The 14,870-nt window shown below is 59.4% G+C and overlaps 1 protein-coding gene across 4 annotated transcripts in view; it reads left to right on the top strand.

Moving 5' to 3' along the window:
- MACROD1 (mono-ADP ribosylhydrolase 1) overlaps positions 1-14,870 on the top strand; it is a 168,679-nt gene that overhangs the window by 144,474 nt on the left and 9,335 nt on the right. For 3 of the 4 annotated variants that reach the window (XM_010376873.2, XM_010376857.2, XM_010376866.2), the window contains exon 4: positions 7,053-7,082. The exons of the other annotated variant lie outside the window; for it this stretch is intronic. In XM_010376873.2, coding sequence (XP_010375175.2) covers positions 7,053-7,082 — 30 coding nt within the window. The remainder of the gene's footprint in view (positions 1-7,052; positions 7,083-14,870) is intronic. 4 annotated transcript variants of the gene reach the window in all.

Below are 14,870 nucleotides of genomic sequence, written 5' to 3'. Positions count from 1 at the left end.
ATCTGGGCTCGGGGAGGGCGAGGAGGATGCTGGGGAATGCACTTTGTGGGAGCACCAAGGAGGCTTGCAATCCCCAGGGGAAGTCTGAGAGGCATCCCGGAGGCAGGGGTCACCTGGACACTGCAGTAGCCAGGAGGCCCCTCCTGCCACCTCCTGTGCCCCCAGTCCCTTCCCTGTGTGGTTCATCCGTCCTCTGTCTAAACCCCCCAGCAGCTCCCATTTCTCACTAAGGCTCTCAAGGCCCCCAAGGGGCTGCTCCTGCCAGACCCCCCCACTTCTGTCCTCCCTCCCTGCTCCTCACTCAGCCCCCAAGGCCTCAAGGCCTTTGCTCCTCGTCCCCCACCCCTGCCTGGCTGTGCTGCTCACAGCAGCTCCAGGGTTCAACAGGCCCCGCCTGCCCCTCCAGACCCACTGCCTGCTGCCACCCCCACCCCTTGCATTTCCTTCGAGGCTTCTGGCACTTACAGGGATTCTTATGCAAGTTGATTCTTGTGCTGTCTTTCTTGACGATCTCCCGGCCAGCTGATGCACCATGTGCCAGCAGGGCTGTGCCCATCCGTGTCCCAGCACCCGGCACACGGTGGGGCTGGCTGCACACTTGTCAGAGGACAGAAGGCTGAGATCCGGCTCACAAGGGGGAGGGGAGAATGAAGGTCAGGCCAGGACACTGGGTGACTTAGGGGAGCAGCCCCCAGCCCCCCACTCCTGGCCGGGGCCCCTCCAGGCAGCTGAGGCCACGGTGAGGCGCAGAGCAGCAAGCAGGGGGAGTGGAGGCGGCCTCCAGGGACTTGCAGGTGGGCCGTGCCCGCCTCAAAGTCACCGCTGTGCCTGCTCGCCCGGCCTCTCCCTGGCCCAGGAACCTGCTCAGCGCTTTCCTCGGGTCACTGCATCTCCTCTGATGTCCCGGCCCCCGCACAGCGCCCCTCACCACCCTCAGCAGCCCCCCTCCCTGGACTGGAGGATTTCGTCCCTGTCAGGGAACAGCAGAGGCAGCTCCTGCACCTGAGCACCTTCGTGGCTCGGGCCTCCTGCCACTGCCCTTGGAGCAGCCCCTGTCGCCTACACAGCTCCCGGCCCAGGTCCTGCCTCCCGAGGGCCCCCGGCCTCGGCCCTGGGAGGGGCTTCTCTGCATGGCCCATGATAGAGAGCTGAAGCTTGTGAGTCAGGCAGGCAGACCCAGCTCAAATTCAGCTGAGTGACTCTGGGAACCATCTGTAATGCCCATGGGCTCCTTTAGGAACTCATTAGTGGGCACCTGCGGTGAGCCAGGCACTGTGCTGAGAGCTGGAGAAGAACCGTGGGGGAGACACCTGAGGGCAGGAGTGGGGGTATCAAGATAGGCACCTGGGGGCCGGGCGTGTGACTCACGCTTGTAATCCTAGCACTTTGGGAGACAGAGGTGGGTGGATCATCTGAGCTCAGGAGTTCAAGACCAGCCTGGCCAACATGGTGAAACCCCGTCTCTAAAAATAAAAAAAAAAATGAGCCAGGTGTGGTGGCTTGCACCTAGACTTTCAGCTACTCGGGAGGCTGAAGTGGGAGAATCGCCTGAACCCCGGAGGCGGAGGTTGCCGTGAACTGAGATCCAACCACAGCACTCCAGCCTGAGCAACAGTGAGGCTTCATTTCCAAAAAAACATAGGGAGGGGATTCTGGAGGCAGTGATAATGACTCGTGGCCCCCCAGGACAGCATCACTGGGGCCCAGGAGACCTGAGGAGGTGGGGGATGATGAGGGCCTCCTCCAGGTAGAGGTGCCATGGCAGAGTCTATGCAAAGGGCCTGGGGCTGCAGAGCATGGGGCAAGTTTGAGGACCATGTGTACGGCAGAGGGAGAGGAGGAGGGGAGGAGATGGTCTATGGGGCCTGGAGATCTGCAAGGAGCCAGTCTTTATCCTAAGAGCAAAGGGATTTCTCATTTCTCACTAAGGCTCCCAAGGCCCCCAAGGCTCCCCACCGCTGGGTGCGGCGGGTTTCATGGGGCAGCTAAGGCAAAATAGGAGATTTTACCTCCTCTCCAAATGTACATTGTGAGAGGATCACTTTCCATAGCTCGGCGTCCTCATCTGTGAAACGGGTTTGTAATCACGTCTTCCAAACAGGGAAAGGATTGAGTGAACTGTGCGCACACCAAGCTCACCCAGCCTGGGCCCAGGCTTTCCACCTGGTTGGTCCCTTTCCTCCATCACAAATAAATTATATTTTATGACTTGGTTAGCGTCAAGACAAATGTATTAATATTTTATCTGATAACATTGTCTTTGACCTAAAAGTTCATTGTTTTCTTCTGATTTTAAAAGAACTACAACATCTTTGTGGGCCCCTAAAAGTGTCATGGGCCTAAGCACGTGCCTGCTGTGCCCAGCGGGGAGGCTGGTCCTGCCTGGGCCCTGGGAGACTGGCAGCGCTCTCTCAGTGAGGTGTTGGCTGGTAGGGTGCCGTCCTCATGCACGTCCCTGTGCCCCTCCCTCCATGCCTTCTTATCCCTCAAGCCTCAGCTCAAATGCCACCTCCTCTGAGAAGCCTTCCCAGTCTGCAGACTTCAGCAGATCCCACACGCCCCCGTTCCCCTCGCCACACCTGGGGCAGCTCTCAATTCTGCTCCCAGCTACGCCTCCGGTCAGGACTGGAAGCTTCCAAGGCCCAGGGACTACATACTGTTCTTTTCTCTGTGCCTGCTGCCCAGCACAACCCTGGCACCCAGTTGGCACTGAATTCAAATGTTTTGTGTGGAGTATGGAGGAAGGGCTGGGTGCCACCTGTGCCTCAGGCCTCCTGTGACCTGTCATGACAGTTTCCAAACACTCAGGTCTGGCCCTCTCCCTTTCGCTGGGCAGCGGCCACCTGCCAGCCTCTAACTAGACTGGGAGCTGGGCACAAACTGGGGAGCTACTACGCCCTGCCCTCAGGGACAGCAAGTGCTGGGGTAGATAGAGGAGGGCCGGGAGGAGGGGTGTGTGGGAGATGGAGACTGAGGCTTCCAGGCCCCCAGTCCCCAGGGACCGCCAGCAGGGGACAGAGGACTTGGCAGTGACTGGCATTGAGGGGTGCCACCCCAAGGTCACAGGCACAGCACTGGGGTGGGAGCCAGTTAATCAAATCCCAGGGAGCATGGTGCAGGCACATCCTCGGGTGGGGGGAACCCGATGGGGCCGGGCTGCCTCCGCCTGCAGACTCCAAGAGCAGACCGCAGACCAGGGTGCCTCACAGCCTCCAGGGTGTGCTTGCTGCCGGGAGGCCCCACCCCCACCCAAAGCCAAAGCAAACTGTGCCCCTCCAAGCTCCCAGGGCCAGGCTCGGGTCCCCCACTCAGCCCCACACAGCATTCAAAGACCACTGTTTGCTGGGAGCAGGTCTGGGTCCCTTGGGTGGGGCTGGGTCATGAGCCCCAGCTTGGACTCGCAGTCCAGTGCCCATCCCCCACCTCACGCGGCCACCGCCTGCCTGAAGTCACCATGCCTTCAGCAACAAGAGCCCTTCGAGACGGGCATGCTGGGGGTCAAGAAAAGGAGCTGTAACAACCAGTGCTCCCGGGCCCAGCTCCGTCTTCCCCAGTCCCCGGATACTCCGTGAGCCTCAGTTTCCTCCTCTGAAACTGGGTTGATGACTTGTATAAGGACCAGAACCTCCCAGCAAACTGAGGTGGGTATGGGATGCAGTAGAGAAGGGACTTAGAGGCTCAAGCCGGTGCCAGGGACTAGCTGAAATGAGAAGGGCCGGCCACAGGCCAAGATGTTGGGGTGCACACAGGCCTGAGGAGCAGGGAGACCCGAGAGGCCCTGCCCTGGGCTGGGCGGGCTGGGTGGCCACACCCGGAAGGCTGTCTCTTGGCGTCGGCTGGCACAGCCGCCCTAGACTCCTCTCTGCAAGCCTCCAGGCCATTCCCCTGCATAGCCTGGTCCAGCTGTCTGGCCTTGGAGGCAGCTTTATGGAGGCACCATGTGGCCGGGTGTCCAGGCCCAGGGGAGACCACCAGAACGGGGGCCCAGGGAAAAGAGGAGCTGAGGAACTGGGTCCCAGGCACCAGGTCGGCCACCTGCCCCCCGGAGCCCTCACCTGTGGAATGTCAGGCACGGGGGCTGGAGAAGGGGACACAGAAGACTGGCCTCCCCGGGCGCCCACTGGGTGTGGGTCAGGCCTGGGACCAGGTCCTCTGTACAACCGAGTCTGAGCCCCCAGCACTAGGCCGCAGCCACTCTCTCCCACCTGTGGCAAATCACATCTCCTGGCCTGGCCTCCCCCACCTCCACCCAGTGAAGTCTTCTCTCTGCCCCCAGTTCACCCCTCCTCAGGCTCTGGCCAGGTTACTATCAGGTCAGTTCACCCCACTCACCTTGCTGGGTGCAGTGCAGGCCACACACAGTGGAGTTTGGGGGTGCCAGGTGGGCAGGGGGATAGCATCACCTTCCCACAGGGGCCCGCAGAACGGCAGGTCAGCACCCCTCCCCTACCACCCCTTCGAGGCTCGCTGCCAACCTATTTGGCACGGTGCCGTCTTTGAGCAGGAGCCAGCTCATTTGTGGCCGGTGTTAATTAAGAGAGAGAGGTGATGGGGGGATGTGGGGAGGGGCCAAGGAGGGCAGCTGCCAACCGCTGCCAGGACTGCCCAGGCTGAGGGGCCTGGAGCTGGACCGAGACCTGAGATGCCCCTCCTCCCTCACTAGCTCTGGGGTGGCGCTGCCCAGACGCCCAGCCCTCGCCTCTGCAGCTGGACCTGCTGGGGTGGGGAGTGGGTGGAGGCTGCATCTCGGGCTTGCAGGGTGCTCTGCCTGGTTTTGAGAAGGCAGGCCCCACCCCTGGCCAGGGAAAGGCAGTCCCTCTGACCGACCCTCAGGCAGTGTCCCTGGGGTCAGCTGGCTTTGTGGCTTGGCTTTGGAGTCAGAAAGACTCTGTTCCAGTTCTGCTGCTGCCACCCCATGACTCAAGCTCCCTGAACCTCAGTCTCCTTCTCTGAGAAGGGAACCATCACACCTCCCTTGTGGCTTTGTTATGATAATAAATGGGCCCATCTGTGCCCAGCACCCAGTCTACACCCAGCAAATAGTCTTGGTCAGCAGAAATGTACATTCGTGCCCAGGCACAGTGGCTCACACCTGTAATCCCAGCACTTTGGGAGGCCATGGCAAGTGGATCACTTGAGGTCAGGAGTTTGAGACCAGCTTGACCAACTTGGTGAAACCCCATCTCTACCAAAAATACAAAAAATTAGCCAGGTGTGGTGGCACGTGCCTGTCATCCCAGCTACTCAGGAGACTGAGGCAGGAGAATCGCTTGAACCTGGGAGGTGGAGGTTACAGTGAGCCAAGATGGTGCCACTGCACTCCAGTCTGGGCCACAGAGCCAGACTCCGTCTCAAAAAAAAAAAAAAAAGAAAGAAAAAAATGTGCATTCATGGGCACAGGCCCCACCCAGAGTCACTGGGGGGCCCACCCCTCTGCAGCCTGTCCGGGGCCAGCCTGGGCAGCCCATTGTGGTCCCGCTCCCTGCTCTCCCTCCGGCTCCGACTACGGCTCATGCTCCCACTGCCTTGCTGGCACCACTCAGCTCACCTCCCCCTCACTTCCCGCGGCCCCCACCCCTGCTCTGGGAGCGCCCAGCCGCTCCTCGCCTCTCCATCTTAATTAGCTGCTTGTATTAATCTCGCAAGTAACGTGGCAACTTGCAGCCTTGGGTTTTCGGGCTGTGGAATTAATTATTCCCCAAGCGAAGAGCTGTCAGCTCTGGGAGACCAGCCACTCGGAGCCACCCGACACCACTTAGCAGCATCCATGCCATCCTCATGGCATCTTGGGCCCACAGCCTGGCTGGCCCAGTTTGGCTCTGTGTCCCCCCATCCTTTCTACAGAAAGGGTTGCAATGGACTGGGCAGATGGGGTGGGTAGCAAAGCCGTGTGCAGAGCTGAAGGCCCCACCTGGGAGCCAGTACTCCTCAGTAGAGGGGCGAGCACAGCTGGCCTCTCACCTGGGCAGCATCTGGGCCTGGGCAGCACCTGCCTGGCCTCGCCTGCTGCTTTCCCTGATGAGCTCTGACAGTTACCACGGACACAGGCTGCGGGCGGGAGCCAGAGCCCAGGCTGGGGGCGGGAGCTGGAGCCCAGGCTGGGGGCAGTGTTGGCATACACAGCTCTGGCATTCCTGCAGAGAGGGGCTCCCAGCCTCACTTTGCCCCCATGTCAGCTGCATGGTGGCGGGGGGCAGCCAGCCGGACATACTGAGATGGACAGGGCTGTGCAGGAAGGTGGCAGCCACAAAGCTGTCAGTCCAGCTCTGCCTGGCAGTGCCACCCCTAGTCCAAGGAGGGGGCGGGGACCCAGGCCTTCCTGCAGTGGGGCTCAGAGCTGAGGACCCCTCTCTATTGGCCTTCACACCAGCCGGTGAGGTGGGGCTATTCTCCCACATGGGGAAACTGAGGCACAAGGCCACATGGCCTGTCACCCCACTGTTGACCGGCTTTGGCTTCAGTGGAGGTGGTCCAGGCCCTTACCCGGCGTGCCTTGTCCCTCTTGCGGTTGGGTGCCCTGCCCCCACCCCCGCCCCATCTGCGCCCCCCGCGCTGCCCCGAGTTCTCAGTCCTCCAGCTCTGGCCCTGGGCAGCGCTTAGCCCAGTTGCAAAGGTGCAGCTGCTTCCTAGTGGCTTCAAGGCTGTGCCCTGCCGGAACTGTGAGCCCTGGGGACAGGTCCTTTCCTCCCCACATCTCTGCACCAGGCCTGGCGCTGACCGGCCTTAGGAGATACTGTGGGCAAAAGAGCAAAGGAATGAAAGGGCCATGGCAGGGGCCATCTGCCTCTCTGGACCACCCATGCACTTGCGTACAGGTGAGCGGGCAGGCCCTGGTAACCTTCCTGTGTCCCCAGCCCTACCACCCTACAAACCCTAGGCCCATGAGGAACCTCCTCCCTCTCCATCATCATCTACCACTGCCCCAGAGGGCTCAAGTCTGAAGACCCAGCTGGCAGCCCACTCCCATCTTGACCTCATCCTCCCCTCAAGGCTGATACTCCCATCGCAGCCCCTTCCCCACTGATCTGCCTTTGTCTCTCTCTCTCTTGCAGCCAACAGCTCCCTCCTTGGAGGCGGTGGCGGTGAGTGGACCTTCTGTCTTGGTGGGGGTGGGGGTGCGGTGTGGCATCTCCCCTGCCGAGTCTGTTCCTCCCCTACCCCTCACCCCCCGCGCCCAGCTCATTGCCATCCACCTTCCCCGCTGTCCTCACAGGGTGCCTCCCTCCCCAGAGCTGGAGACCTGGATGGCAGGCCTGGCACCCTTACCACCAGGCAACCCAGGCCAGCTCCCCACCCCTCTGAAGGCAGGCCTCCTGCTCTGTAGGGGGGCGGGGGCCACAAGTGTGGTGGAAAAAACCCAGCCCTGACCTTGATCACCCTGTGACCTTGGGCAGCTCTGTCCCTCTTGACCTCAGTTTCCCCACCTGTGAGGGCAAAATTATCATCTCTGCCCTGCCCTTGGACCTTGGGCTCTGCAGCCAGGACAGGGAGAGACCTGTCAGCTCTCAGCCCTGGGATGTCTCTGTGTTTGCCATTGTTAATGACCACAATGGAGCAGGGGTTCTGGCAGGGCCAGGCAGGCAAGCAGGAGGTCAGAGGTCAGGGTGGACCTGGCCGCAAGTGATACAGGCCAGGTCACAGGTACCAAGCGGGGGTGTCCCTGTACCCCCAGCACCTGCCTCCATGGCCAGCCCACCCAGAGCAGACCACATCAGCCCCTTAGCCCAGTCCCTCAGCCCCCCAGCTGGCCGGGCTGCCCGCTGTCTGCACAGGCAGCAGGATGATTGGTGAGCCAGGGGCCAGGGGTTAATGCGCCGTCGGATAAATCCTGGGGGCCATGTTTACAGCAGTAGTGGCGGGGCCCAGGCCAGGTTTTAAAAGGGGGAAAAATAAAAGGGGCATGAAGGTCAGGAATAAATAAGAGCAGCGTTAAGAGCTGTCAGTGACCAGCCAGGATGCAGAATGGGGGTCTGTTTGTGGCTGAAATGTTTTCCCTCCTCCCCATTCTCCTCTAGCTGTCCCCATGGAGGTCACAGCTCCCTGGAGGCCTCACAGAATAAGGGGCTTTGCTGGGGACTGTGGTCCTGAAAACAGGCCACCTAGGACCCTCTTCCGAAGCCTGTCCTTTTGGTGGACACTTTGCAGACCTGACACCTGCGTGTCCCACCCACAGCACCCTGCCCTTCCTCTGTTCATTCATTACCCTTGTGTGCCGGGCCCTGAGCTGGGTGCTGGGACAGGTACTGCCGGGCACAGATGGGCCTGGCCTCTGTCCCGTGAGCTCCCAGTGCAGACGAGAGCACCACCAAGACACAGGGTGATCTGTGGTGTGGGCTTGGGGGTGGGAGTGGCACCGTAGGAGCTTGATGAGGAGTGCCTGTCCCTGCTTGGGCATCAGGAAGGCTTCTAGAAGGAGGTGGTGCCTCCACTGCAATGTGAGGATGCATAGGCGTGAGCCCAGTGAAGAGTGCTGGGAAGGGTGTCCCGGGCAGAGGGAACAGCGCAGGCAAAGGCCTGGAAGTGGAGGAGAGGGAGGGGAATTTAGGGAGGCTCTGACACAGGAATGGCTGGAGCCCAGCCAAGAGGCGCAGAGACGGGAGATGGCCCAGGAGTCCAGAGAGCCTGTGAGGAGCGAGATCGTTAGTTATTCAGTTCAGGAAGATAAAGGATCACAAAGCGGGTGGGCCTTTCAGTCCCACACCAGCTCATCAAGTCTCTTCTGCCATAACCCTGCCAGGGTTCTCATCTCACTCAGGGCCTGGGCCAAGTTCCTTAGCATGGTTCGTCAGGTCCCCAGTCACCTCTCACAGTCACCTCCACGCTGCCACCCTCCCCACTTTGCTCCGGCCACCCTGGCCTCCCTGGACAGGCGCCGCCCACTCCTGCCTCCGGGCCTTCGCCCTGGCAGTTCCTTCTGCCTGCAGTGCCCTTGCTCCAGTTGTCCACGCGGCTGCTCCATTCACTCTGACAGGCCTTCACTTGAATGTCGTCTCTCAGGAGGGCCCACCCTGGCTCCTAGCTGAAATTGCGGCTGCCTCCCCTGCCCCATGCTGGCACTCCCTCGGCCCCCGCCCTGCTCTGGTTTTAATTTTTCTGAGCACCTGTCTCCTTCTAACGTGCTGTATGATTTACTTATATATGGTGTTCCTTGTCTTCTACCCCCTGAAAATGAAAGACTATCTTCTGCACCCAGAACCGGGGCTGGCACTTACAACAAGTGCTCAATAAATGTTTGTAATCCCAGCCTGTAATCTCAGCACTTTGGGAGGCTGAGGCAGGAGGATTGCTTGAGCCCAGGAACTTGGGAGCAGCCTGGGGAACATAGTAAGACTCCATCTCTCCAAAAAAAAAAAAAAAAAAGAAAGAAATCAACCAACTATGGTAGCACGTGTGCCTATAGTCATAGCTTGGGAGGCTGAGGTAGGAGGATCACTTGAGACCGGGTGGTTAAGGCTTCAGTGAGCTGTGATTGTGCCACTGCACTCCAGCCAGGGTGACAGAGTTAGACCCTGTCTCAAAAAACAAGGAACAAGGAGCCAGGCATGGTGGCTCATGCCTGTAATCCCAGCACTTTGGGAGGCCGAGGCAGGTGGATCACCTCAGGTCAGGAGTTAGAGACCAGCCTGGCCAAGATGATGAAACCCTGTCTTTACTAAAAACATAAAAATTAAGGCTGGGAGTGGTGGCTCATGCCTGTAATTCCAGTTCTTTGGGAGGCTGAGGTGGGCAGATCACGAGGTCAGGAGTTCAAGACCAGCTTGGCCAACATGGTAAAACCCTAAAATACAAAAATTAGCTTTTTCTACTAAAAATACAAAAATTAGCTGGGCATGGTGGTACACACCTGTAATCCCAGCTACTCAGGAGGCTGAGGCAGGAGAATTGCTTGAACTCCATAGGCAGAGGCTACAGTGAGCCAAGATCGCACCACTGCACTCCAGCTTGGGTGACAGAGTGAGACCCTGTCTCAAAAAAAAAAAAAAAAAAAAAAAAAAAAAAAAAAAAAAAAAAAAAGTTTATTGAATGAATGAACTACAGGAAAAGGTGGGTGATCTGTGGTGTGGGCGTGGGGTAGGAGTGGCACCGTAGGAGCTTGATGAGGAGTGCCTGTCCCTGCTTGGGCATCAGGAAGGCTTCTAGAAGGAGGTGGCACCTCCACTGCAATCCGAGGGACTCTATGCATTAAGCAGCGGCCTTACCCAAGGGCAACCAGTGGAAACCACAGATGTTTTGGCAAATCAGGAGTGGCTCACAGATGGCCAGTAACCTCACTCTAGGAAGTGGAGGGGCGCTGCCCTGGCCACTCAGGGGCACGGTGGAAGCCTCTCTGGTTCCCCTTCCAGCATTTAGGGGTGAGGAGCGGCTGGCACAGGCCTCTCACACAACCCGACTGATGCAGAGATGGACGGGGCGGGTGCCCCTGGAGGAAGTGGGCCCAGAGTCCAGCCTTTTAACATGGGCTGAGATTTATGGAGCCGCCGCTAGTGCTTGCTGGGCCTGTCACTCTGCTAATGTGATTGGAACACAGTGGAGGTGGCGGGGAGGGGGCTGTGGTAGGGATGAGGCTGGGGCTGGAATGGAGCCCAGCCTGGGCCCCGGAGGTGCTCTGCCCTCCCCTGTACCCCTGCTACTCCCACCATCCTCTGAGTTCATCCAGCCCTAGTCCCCTACCTGCCCAAGTTAGACCCCACCTGACTCTGCCCAGACACACCCGTCTTCCCCTGGAGTCCTTGGACATCCCTCCTACATGAGTTCAGGCCTCTACCCACGCCCCTCCCATGACCACCCACCCATTGTTCGAACAAGCACAAGGGCCATCCTGCCTGCCCTGGCCACTCTGCCCAGAACCCTGACACCACTGCTCCATGTCTTTGTCCCACAGCCCTGGTTCCCTGCTTGTGTTTTGTGTTTGTTCTTCATTGCCTGCTTCCCCACCATTCCAGTGGCCATTCCGGAGTCCATTCCGTACTCTCCCTGAGGGCAGGATTATGGGAGATTCTGAGCCCCTAGAAGAGCTTCCTGCTCTGAAGTAAATAATTAACATCTGTGGCGCAGTGAGTGTCACCCTTTGTGTGCCCTGGGAGCTGGGGACACAGCTGTCAGTCTGGCACCCTCCTCCCATCCCCTCACCCTGGGGGGGACTGCCAGCCTGCCAGTCCCTCAATGGAGAGGGGCAGTAGGCAACACCCTGGCCAATACCCCAACCAGCATCCTAGCCAACACCCCAACCAACATGCCAGCCAACACCCCAACCAACACACCAGCCAATACGTCAACCAACATACCAGCCAACACCCCAACACACCAGGCAATACCCCAACCAACACCCCAACCAACACACCAACCAACACTCCAGCCAACATGCCAGCCAACACCCCAACCAACACCCCAACCAACATGCCAACCAATACTCCAACACCCCAACCAACACCCCAGCCAACATGCCAGCCAACACCCCAACCAACATGCCAACCAATATGCCAGTCAACACCCCAGCAACATGCCAGCCAACAACCCAGCAACATGCCAACCAACATGCCAGCCAACACCCCAACACACCAGCCAACACCCCAGTCAACACCCCAACCAACATGCCAGCCAACACCCCAACTAACACCCCAACTAACACTCCAAGCAACACCCCAAGCCAACCAACACCCCAACCAACATGCCAACCAATACCCCAACACCCCAGCCAACACACCAGCCAACACCCCAACCAACACATCAACCAACATGCCAGCCAACACCCCAGCCAACACACCAACCAACATGCCAGTCAACACCCCAGCCAACACCCCAGCAACATGCCAACCAACATGCCAGCCAACACCCCAACCAACATGCCAGGCAATACCCCAACCAACACCCCAACCAACATGCCAACCAACACTCCAACACGCCAGCCAACACCCCAACCAACACCCCAGCCAACATGCCAACCAACACCCCAGCCAACACCCCAGCCAACACACCAGCCAACACCCCAGCCAACACAACACCCCAACACACCAACCAATATGCCAGTCAACACCCCAGCCAACACCCCAGCAACATGTCAACCAACATGCCAGCCAACACCCCAACCAACATGCCAGCCAACACCCCAGCCAACACCCCAACCAACATGCCAGCCAACACCCCAACTAACACCCCAACCAACACTCCAAGCAACACCCCAACCAACATGCCAGCCAACACCCCAACCAACATGCCAGCCAATACCCCAACCAACACACCAGCCAACGCCCTGGCCAATGCCCCAGCCAACACTCCAACTAACACCCTAACTAACACCCCAGCCAACACTCCAACCAATATCCCAGCCAACACCCCAAACACCCCAACAAACATGCCAGCCAACACCCTAACCAACATACCAGCCAACACCCCAACCAACATGCCAGCCAACACCCTGTGCAACACCCCAGCCAACACCCCAACAAACACGCCAGCCAACACCCCAGCCAGTGCCCTGGGCAACACCCTAACCAACATGCCAACCAACACCCCAACCAACAGCCCAGCCAATACCCCAGCCAACACTCCAACCAATACCCCAACCAACACCCTGGGTAACACCTCAGTCAACACCCCAGCTAACACCCCAACCAACACCCCAGCCAACCCCCCAGCCCATACCTCAGCCAACACCCTGGTGTAGGTGGTGGCGTGGAGTTCCTGCCAGGAGGGGCAGGCACAACTGGGGCTCAGAAGATGGGACTGGGCCTGGCCTGCAGGGCTTTGGGGTCCAAGCCCACTGTTTTTACAGCAAATGTGTGGTGATTCATAGCAAGAGAGGGCTGCAGCCTCATGGGAGCAGAGACGGGAGTCTCCCGGGCACCCCCAGTGCAGTGAAAGCCCCAGGGGCTGCTGGGGCTAAAGGGACTTAACCTGGAGGGCACAGGAATACTGTGCCTGCCTCACTCTGGGCCTGAACCCCCACCCACCAGGCCCTGGGGCCGAACTAGATGGTGCTGGCAATGCAGTGAGTCCCGGGGAAGTCCCCTTACTCCCCCTACTGCCCATTCCTCCCTGGGGCTGTCTCTGAGTTGAGGGGGCTATGCCAAATGCTGGGACTCAGCCTTCAGGGAGACCCAGTTTAGTAGGAGGCTTCCCAGCAGAGGGAGCATTTGACTTGGGTCCCGAAGGCTAAATAGGAGTTCTGCAGGTAGAGCAGGATGGAGGACCCCCAGGGAGAGGGCCTGTGTCAGCTTCAGGGAGGCTTGATGGGCTTGGGGCAGCCACCAGCCTTCCCGACAGACCCTTTGGCCTGGTGACTGCCAGGGCCCCTCCTCTCTCCCACCTCCCTCCTAGAAAGCTTTTACTGGCTCAATAAAAACATTTTTTAAAACACTCTCCTATTGTATGGTAAGAAGGCAGGCAGGTCCTAAATCAGGATGGGAATCGACAGGGCCCTGACGCGTGTCTCTCCTGTTTATTAGGACTGAAATGTTTACTCGGCGATAAGGAGCCCGCTTTCTCGGGGAGATTTGTGCGCTCTTTTTCAATTACCCCTCGTCTTTCTCTGCCACTTTTGCACTAAAGGGATAATAAATGTATCGGAGCGTTTCAATTATTCATCTAAATCATGACTGCGCCTGCCACGGCCAAGCTTTAGTGACAGATTAATTCAGGGCCGCCTTCCTCTGGCTGCGTGGCCGCCATCTCTACTCCAGCCTGGCCAGCGCCCCAAAGGGTCAGCTCCTGGGGTGGGTGAGAGGGAGTCAAGCAGATCCCCGGCAGGCGGTCAGGACAGGATGGAACCCCATCCCCACCCTCCCCACATTCTGTCTGGGGCCTTCCTGAGGTCAGCAACCCCACCCAAACTGCACGAGTGGGCCTGCCTGTGTGGGTGCAGCTGCCCCTGCCCCATGCCGTCGGCCCTGAGCACCCCTGCACCCTGTGCCCACAGGGCAAGCCCGTGTGTGTGTGTGTGTGTGTGTGTGTGTGTGTGTGTGTGTGTGTGTGTGTGTGTGTGTGTGTGTGTGTGTGTGTGTGTGTGTCCCCTACACCGGGCCCAGCTCCTTCCCACCCAAGAGAAGCTAGGGTGGCTGGGCTTCCCTGGCTGTCTTCCCGTGGCACTTTGCTGGGCATTGCACACGCTGCTCCCGGGTCCGAGTGCTCCTCCGCCTTCCTGTCGCAACCCTCCCACCTAGTTTCGCCTTCCCATGTCAGGGCAGCCCCTCCGACACCCCCTCCACTGCTCTGTTTAGTGAAGGCCTGCCATGTGGACAACACTCCCTGTCCCGTGCCCGCACCCCAACCCTGGGCGCCTGTGTGTGCGTGGAGCACACCTCTCACCTCACCCCAGGCCCCACCGCAGACTCCCTCACCGGCTCAGAAGCCGCCACCCAGGGGCCGTCCCTCCTCACACACATGCTGGGACCTTGGGGGCCAGCCGAGCACTCTCCCCTACAACCCTGACTCTCTCCATCAGGTCTTTCTCTTGCCACTTCCCTCTCTCCCTCGTTTTCTCCATTTCTCCCTCCACACTTTGCCTCTCTCTGGCTCCCTCTCCCTTCTCCTGTCGTTCTTCCTCTCTGGCTCTGACTGGCTCTCTGTTCGTAGACGGGGAGGCCCGGGAGGATTCGCCTAGGCCTCTAAGTATTCAGCGCTCGACTCCGGCCCGGCTCGCAAGCGCTCAGCGCCCTGCTCCGGCGCTATCTCCTATCGCCCGGCCGCTGCTAATCCGTGATTGGTTCCCGCCGCCGCTAGGAAAAGGCTCAGCTCCGGCCGCTCCGATTAGCCGTGGCCTTGCTCCACGAGCAGATAACGTGACCTCCGTGACCTGTGGCCAGCCTCAGCCCTCTGGAGGCGGGACTGTGTGCGGCCCTCCCCTCCCCAGCAGGGCTGAGCTCAGAAGAAGC

Source organism: Rhinopithecus roxellana, chromosome 15 (genome assembly GCF_007565055.1).
Source record: "Rhinopithecus roxellana isolate Shanxi Qingling chromosome 15, ASM756505v1, whole genome shotgun sequence".
Classification (NCBI taxonomy): domain Eukaryota; kingdom Metazoa; phylum Chordata; class Mammalia; order Primates; family Cercopithecidae; genus Rhinopithecus; species Rhinopithecus roxellana.
The sequence above is the reverse complement of the archived record's forward strand: the minus strand, read 5'-3'. Positions and strand labels throughout refer to the sequence as shown.